Source organism: Acanthochromis polyacanthus, chromosome 7 (assembly GCF_021347895.1).
Source record: "Acanthochromis polyacanthus isolate Apoly-LR-REF ecotype Palm Island chromosome 7, KAUST_Apoly_ChrSc, whole genome shotgun sequence".
NCBI classification, from domain to species: Eukaryota; Metazoa; Chordata; class Actinopteri; family Pomacentridae; genus Acanthochromis; species Acanthochromis polyacanthus.
Genome location: NC_067119.1, coordinates 26978697 through 26986849, shown reverse-complemented (window position 1 = coordinate 26986849; position 8153 = coordinate 26978697). Strand labels below are relative to the sequence as shown.

Sequence of the window (8153 nt, the reverse complement as noted above, 5' to 3'; positions counted from 1 at the left end):
TCCAGTGGATGAAGTCTTTAAACAATTCGGCAGTCGATTTGTAGTAGGATCACAATCATGTGATCATCAGGAGGCAGCTGACGTAGCATTCACTTGTTGTCACAGTTACAGTGATGTCGTGCCTCTATCTCGCTATGATACAGAAATCCTGAAGAAATCTGTCGATCCAGACTATAAGCTGCATTACTGCCAAAATCTAATGAATTGGCCTTTGTGTCATTTCTGAAATTCAGTTTGTTGCTTCCATCTGTTTGTAAGCATTTTTCCTCAAAGTTTATTAAACACCTGCAGCCTCAGAAGTGTCTCCAAGGTATCCAAAACAGACACTGTTTTGGAGACATTATCTGTAATACGACACAGTGTAATTTAATAAATACACTATAGTTTTAAATGATCCCCAACATGGAGACAAAATCACTCCAGGTCAGGATTTAGCAGCAGGTTGCACTGTGAACTATTCTCCACCTCATACAGTTGAGCTGTCACAGTTTTTTAAAGTTAAATCATGTTACATCAGGTTGAGTCCTGAGCTCCATCACAAATGCAATTTCTATTTTACTGCTGGTAAAGTAGTAGTTAGATAATCATCACACATGGACAGAATTTTCAGTAGTTAGGAAAAATCTAAATAAAGTAGTCTTTTACTTTATTAGAGCAATGTCATGTATTGTTCGTCAGCTGATGTTTTGTCAAATTTCATGTGACAAATATCGTATCAGTGTCATGGTTGTGTCCGTTACTATCACAGCGATTTATATCCCATGTCTGAATAGGGTTAGAAAATGTAGCAATGTGCCTGCATGTTAAAATGTAGTCCAAGGAACCTATTCCAACCACTTAACTGAAAACATGGTTGCAAGATTTTCCAAAAAAAAAGGGGGGAAAAAAATCTAATTTGCTGATTGAAACCTTTTGAGTTGCAAACATTATTTTTATGGGTTGTCTTGACATAAAAATGTTGGTAGCTGCATCAACTTAATATTGTGTGTAATATAAACTTCAGTTTCTGCAATTCTAGATTTAAAACTCAAATTGATGTATTTTAATGAAACTGGCGTCATCATTTTTTTTACCTTCCTTCTTTAGATGGTCAAGACTGATTGCTAAAAAATAGCTGATTCCCTTAACATGTTGGTTTAAAATTATTTTAGTAGTTAATTAGTTCGTTAATATAATGCAAATGGAGCTTTGAGTTTGTTTGTTTTTTGCCAATGTATTGTATTCTCTCTCCAAATAATAAAAGCTGATGTTTGGAGCTGAATTTCGGTAAAAGATGAACAGATGGAAACTGGGTGCAAATTAAAGAGAGGGAAAAAAGAAAAATAAATGAATCAAGGTTGTCATCAGTGCCAAGGACCCTAAATGGCTGCCAGATAGCTTGTTTTGTCTCTCTGCTCTTATTACACAACTTATCGGCACTGGATAATTTTCCCTTTCCTACCCCAGATTTTGTCCTCTGCTCTCGTTACACAAATAACGGAAAAAAGATCCACGAATGGCTACAACTCGTGTCGCATCTGCTTATGTTCAGATTTTGAGAGATTTCAAGCAGATGTCAATTATTACCTTGTGGAACATTTTTTCAATGAAAAGAAGAAAAAAAGAGTGCTTTGCATTACACAAGCCAGCACTTGGAGCTGAAAGTTGTGCCTTTTAAAACACACAGGAGTCACGACCGACCAAACTGGGCATTTGTCTCAGGGCAGATTTCTCAAAAGGTTTATGGAAAAGTGAAAAATGACTGCCTCAGTGCCCAGGCTAGAGTCAGCTCACTTTATATTTCACCTCAGAAACTTCCCTCAGGCCTCAGTGGTGTGACATAATTACATAATTGTGAAGTAGTGCAGGTGAATATCATGCAGCTAACTTGATCCTGTGAGACTGTGAGAGTGAGACCGCCATTCTTCAATGCAACTAATCCTGGCCCCTGTGGCCTGCGCTGCATTCAAGAAAATTAGCTGTTGCAAAACAGTTTGGATGGAATGAAACTTTACAAAATAGGCAAAATGTTACACAACTGGCAATAATGGAGGACAGATTTCCTGTTTGGGATGAAATCCGCTGTTACTTGATCTCGGGGAATGTGCTGCTGGCTCACAGTGAGCTGCGAGCTGTTGGGCTCCTCACACATCTGAACGGCCAAACACCTGTTCATTTTGGCAAACCGTCAGTTTAAAAACCCATCAAGGAACAGGAAGACATCTTTTATGAGCTACATTTGTCATGGTTTTAAAAAGAACTTTTAAATTCATCCATCTCCTCCCCGTCAAAGCGAGGAAAAATTGTGCAACTGCTGTTTAGTTTCCAAGAAAACTTTCAGTGTTTCTGTTTTGTGTTTTTCCTCTTGGGCTCAGATTTCTGTTATTTTTATATGCCCATATGTATGTGTGGAGAAAAAGTCTTTATTTTTATAGTTAAGCAAATGACCACTGAAATGTTTATGAGGATTTTATTTAAGCTCTCATGCACCAACAAAGAACAGACTAATCATTCTCCAGACTGCTTCTCTACTTCTCCAACAGCATAATAAAAGCATAAAAACATAAATATCAATCACACCGCAGTGATTTATTCACTTGGCAGTCACTATAATGCCATGCATCTGCGCCATATCAATAAATAAAACAGTGAAATAAAAGTGCAATTTCATGGCAGAGACAGGGACAATAACTGGAGTGTTGTCAGAATGAAACAATGTACAATTTGTTGCTGCACTCAGTGTTTCTGCCAAAGTGGAGCCGACTGATGTGGATTAATGTGCCGCAAACAAGGCGTCTTAAATGTGGAGGAATATGAAGACTGCAGCACAAGATCAGCGGCTTTGGGGCTCAGTGAGACCTGTAAAGTTAATGTTTTTCTTTTTTAAGGTGTCTGCTTTGGGGTCATTATTGTAATCAGAATAAAGCAACAATTCTGTAATCACAATGAAACAACAAAAAATAACTTGAATTTGTGAAAAATCTTTTAGGCCTGCCTCAGCTTTTTCTGCAGTTTTGTCTGTGTGATGCCATAGTAACGCCAGCATCTTATAAACTAGCGTGCAAAAACGTACAAACCAGTTGCTAAAGGTAACCAAAGATGAGAGAAAATTGCAATAGACAGTAAAATAAGAGTAAAACTATTTAAAACAGGACTGCATTATGTAGCAACATGTGGACACTACTTCCTCAAACTTGCCTTGGTCAAAAACTGATTTCAGTCTGATATAGAATGCATTTAAGATATTGTGCAACAGTACGGACATTTTCAGAATGCACAGTTCTGCCTCTGTAAGGTTTAAGAGGCTTTTGAGTTCAGTTTTAGTTGTGTGTTTATATTTAATCTACTGGCTGTTCAGTGCAGATGTATGCAGCATGGTGCTAGATGAACACGTACAATCACATTTTGTGGTTTTCCTTTGCTTTTTTTGAAACAATCCACTTTTTTTTTGTAATTGAGTTACTTGAGCAGCCTTTAGTTTTCATTTTGTTATCTAAGAAGCATAATAAAGTTGTTTTTTACTTGTTTTAAAAGAACCAAATGAGAGAATTAGGCCACAGAATTTCTTATCCCGGCCCTGGTCAGAAAAACGATGTGTCAATTTCCAGTCAATGATGTTAAATCTCATTATAGATTTTCTACTCCCGGGAGCGAGAAAAACTCATATTTGGCTTAGGGTTTTTTTTGAAAGATGTCAAAAATGCACAATCTACATCTAATTTCCTCAACACTGTCTGGATTTTCTTAGCTGTTCATTATTTATAAGCAGATTCACATGATTTTTCCGATGAGCAGCCACTGTTGACGCTGTCGAGCGCATTGTGCCAAAGCTCAAGAGGCGTCTTGTGTCAGCAGGCATGAGCCATCTCCATGGAAACATTATTAGCCATCCTTTGCCTGAGGTGGTTGGCAAAGTCCACCTGCGTCTGAGAGAGCATTTTGTTTATGATTGTCTTTGGGATCCAGCCCTGCAGATGACAGAGCCAGTGTTAGATTAGGTAACATTTTGCACAGTTTCACTATAGATCACTGGAAATCAATGTAGGAACAGTAAAAGGCGGCCATTTATACCTTTAGATCTATACTTAGTAACCAGGTGAACTTGGTCTTATTTGGGTCTTCAGCACAGGGCTTCATAACTATACAGGTGGGCCCATTCTCCGCTCTGGAAAACGGCAAAGATTAATATACAATTGCAGGTTAAATGACATTAAATGCAATCTACTGCTCTATATCCGTACATTTCTCATACACAAATGCATCCGCATATCACAACAAGCAAATGATTTCACTACGGGTGACTCCTCTGGACTTACCTGACGATGCCTCTCTGTACCGGCATGTTTGGGTGCTGAGTGGACATTCCAGCCAGGAAGCAGGTGGAGCCTCGGCGTTTGGCACAGCGGACACTCACAAAGTCTCTCGGTCCCACCACGTTTCCGGGTGTCTCTGCAGCTACCTCGTGGGTGATCATTGTGTCCTGGCCGATCTTTTGAAGAATCTGGGACATTCCAGTGTGAATGTGTCAGTGGTCTTGGATTTATATTTCTGAAGTGTACTTTTTTGTGGTATGTTGTACCAGTGAAGTAAAACAAGAACCTTCAAAAAAGTAATCCCTAGAGTCACACTAGCCAAAGAGAAATTTGCCTCTAGGGACAATAAAGAATATCTTATCATACCTTGACTTGCTTGACGTTTGGGTTCCACTCCCCCATTTGCTCCATATTTCCCACCAGCTCTTCGTAAAGGTTGTCAGAAGGTTGCTCCAGCATCACTTCCAGCTTGAACACCTTCCCAACGTCAGGCAACACTTTACTCAGGACTTTGTCTCCATTTTTCTGCAAAAGAGTAGAAACAGGTGCAAAAATTATTATTTAAATGTGCTATTTACCTTGCAAACAGTTGCACCATTCTTACAATGACAACAAATCACGTGAAACCCATCTTTAATCAGCCACTGCTAGGTACATGCAGTCGTGACTTTTTAAAATGGCCAAATACTTCTGTTTCTGCTTCGATATTGTACTCACAGCTACAGTTTCAACAGTCCAGCCGTCCTGCTCGCCGAGGATGCTGATGGCCTTCTGCAGTGCGTCCTCGCCTTGCTTCACATAGGACATCTCCTGTTCACTGTACCTCCCCTCTTCAATCCGGGAACCTTAAAAGAGAGCAGCAGTTGACTAAATCACATCTGGTCACATCTCGGAGTAACATTGCTGTATTTCTCTGATGAAATACGAGAATTTCTTGTCTTATCACGTCTGTTTCTCGCATTATGGAACTCAAATAATGAGAGCAACTCACTGAGCAGGGAGCTTCTTCTGCGGACTTGGCTGATCCAGTTACTGGGGCCTGGACCTGCCAGTCTGCTCAGCTCATGATGAATGGCCACCATGGCGTTTTTTCTCAGACCTGGAAAACAGAAAGAGGAAGTGTTCAGTTACTATATTTTACATGTGGTTTATTAATTACACATGAAGCATATGAAAAGAAAGGGACAGTAAAACATTATTTATTCATTAAGCCACTCTGATCCTGGGTTCCCTGCAGGACTCCCCTGGGAAACTGTGCATTTTAGCATAAAGTAAAACAAGGAGAAACCAACTGGATTCTCTCACTCACCTGTCATGTTCCTCATGTGCCGATAGGAGATGCCAGCACATAGTTTAAAAGTTGCAGGCAGCATTTTCCAGTTATAGGAGTTTCTTGAAGATTTAGGAGAACTCGAAAACTGTCAAAGCAGGGAGATCACAAAGATTCAAAGTCGGTCTGAGCTGCAAATGCTCTGAAAGGAAGTGGACGGACGGCTGAGAGAGCGTCAGAGATTCTATCTGCAGACGTTTGCAAGAGCCTGTATATATAAGAGCTCTGCCCACAAGGCCATCCTGCTATCATCACACAGATAAACACACACATCACCTCGCTGTTCCTCAACGGCCATGTCACCAAGGTCAACTCGCGTACATGACGAGCATGTCTCAGGCTCTCACAAACTCTGTGTGAGATAACGTCCAGTGCCTGGAGCCCGCCGCATTACTCAGACACACAAATATTCCCAAACTGCTGGGTGACATGAGGAGAAGCAGCCTCTCCTCAGTGCTGAGAGCCCAAAAGAGAGGTCGGTGGGAGAGACCCTGAGTGACTCATCCGTCCCTTCACGGCCAATTACAGCCTAAACACTCGCTGGAATTTGAGGGCAGAAATTTTCCATTCAGTTTGGCTTGTTTCTTCCTTGTTTTGAGTTATATCTCAGAATAAGCCTCTCTGTATATCTCTGGTGTCATTATAGCTGAGTGTCATTAACCTTAATGAGCTCTTTGGGGTCCTGGAAGCTCTGGGTTCTCTTTAAGAGCTTAAAAACTTATGTTTAACATTGTTTGATCACCTTGAACCTTGATGATTTAGAACTGCTCACAATTCCCGGAGACAGTGCGCTGTAAAGCTGTAAGTCATGGATAAAGACAGTGGATTTTCATAAGCCGTATCAGTGACTGGTGTTGGCAGCACTTTCAATTTATTTGCATTTATGTTTATAATAGTTTCTCACAGTGGTCTAACAAGGAGTCTAATCAGCCTCAAATGAAGTAATGTCACCATGTAAGGCAGCAGGCGACACATAATTGTAAACAAAAGCTACATAAATTTGTTCCCAAATAGGCAGTATTATGTGTTAAATGATTTCCTCATTTAGTGTCACATTTTAATGTGTCTAATAAAGTCAGAAGATAAATAAAAGGTTGAAGAAGCATAATTAAAGGAAAGTAAATTGGTTGATTTTTCCTCAAAATGTAACAAAACACAAGAGCAAAAAAATAGCCTTAGAGGTTATAGCAAATCCACGTGTGTGCTAAAAGGTACTATTTAAGGCATTTCACTGGGAAAAAAAGCCGCTTACGAGTAAGATATTTGGTCTAGTACGCTATGATTGAAAATATGAGCATTAATGGAAAGCAAACCTGCATTTTTTTCTATCAAGGAGACAGTAATATACACATAATACAGAAAACAGCATGTAAGGAAGTAAACAAGCGTGCATTGCTCTCTATAAACTAACCCTGTATTAATAAGGAGGTCAGTTTTTTCCATACTTAGACTTGTCAAGCACATCAGAATTCATAATGCACGCACCTAAACTCCATGTTTATGATTCTGCAGCCGTCTTCCTGTCGGTGAGACTGAATCACTCTCTTCCTGGACGTTTTCCCAGAAGATAATAGTCAGATGTCACCCCACAGTCAGTTAATAACATGTTTTTATAAAGTTGCTCACATGTTTGGTGAACCTTGCTTACCTCATCCAAGAGAAGTCCCAGTTATCTAACGGTAATATTGCCTTAGTGGGCTGCACATCAAATACGGACACAAAGTCAACTGTGCACATCATCACGGGAACAGAAACCTGTCAAGAGAGTAGCGGGTCATCTGATTAGTGAACAGCAGAGAAAACAAGAAGAGATTACTAAATCCTAAAACCTTAACCTGCAACCTCATGTCCCTCTGACTGGATGGCAGGAATTATCCATCAGTCTCTCTGGCCTTCTGTGGGGAGGCGTCCTCTCATTTAACACTGGAACACACAGGCCTAGTACTATCTGACCCATTGCTCAGCCACAGTGGACAGACCCACGTCTCCTGTCCTGCAGAGCTCTTTTTATCTGAGGCAAAGACTCAGGAGCCAAAGTGGGTCATAAGCCTGTTTCCAATGGCTCCCTATTTGGCGAGAGCAGCATTATGTTTTAATGAGCTGCAGTCCTGGGGCTTTTCTCTAATGTGGATCCTCGGCTGGCAGGCCTACCTGGAACTTGAAGGTTAAAGAGTCTGTCCTTTCAAAGTGTCTCTGGAAAGTAAGTGCCTTTCTGTGAGTGCTTTAGCTTTTGATGTCCAGGCAAAGACGCCTTTACTAGCCGATGACGTGTGTTGTAGTTTTGCCAGACGGACCTAAAGTGCGAGTTTGACTTGGTGATGAGCTTTTTGGAATTTTTGTGTTATTTGCATTTCACACTAGGAAAAAAATAAGATGTTTGTATAAACAGCGCATTTGCAAATAAAATGCAGTTTTGGTTCATTCGTTTTTGCACGTTCATAATACTGAATATAACCACTGTAAATACAACCACAATGCAGGAAGTCATAAAAGCAGTATCTATTTAATCGAACAACCAGTTATTCCATTAA

General features: G+C 40.2%; 1 protein-coding gene across 1 annotated transcript; it reads right to left on the bottom strand.

Moving 5' to 3' along the window:
• Window positions 1-2446: 2446 nt before the first annotated feature.
• Window positions 2447-6456, bottom strand: star (steroidogenic acute regulatory protein). Its single transcript, XM_022202669.2, has 7 exons — window positions 5602-6456; window positions 5284-5391; window positions 5010-5137; window positions 4659-4817; window positions 4296-4480; window positions 4051-4144; window positions 2447-3947 (listed from the first exon to the last, which is right to left on the bottom strand). The coding sequence occupies exons 1-7, from the start codon at window positions 5663-5665 to the stop codon at window positions 3828-3830; spliced, it is 858 nt and encodes a 285-aa protein (XP_022058361.1). The 5' UTR covers window positions 5666-6456; the 3' UTR covers window positions 2447-3827.
• Window positions 6457-8153: the final 1697 nt, after the last annotated feature.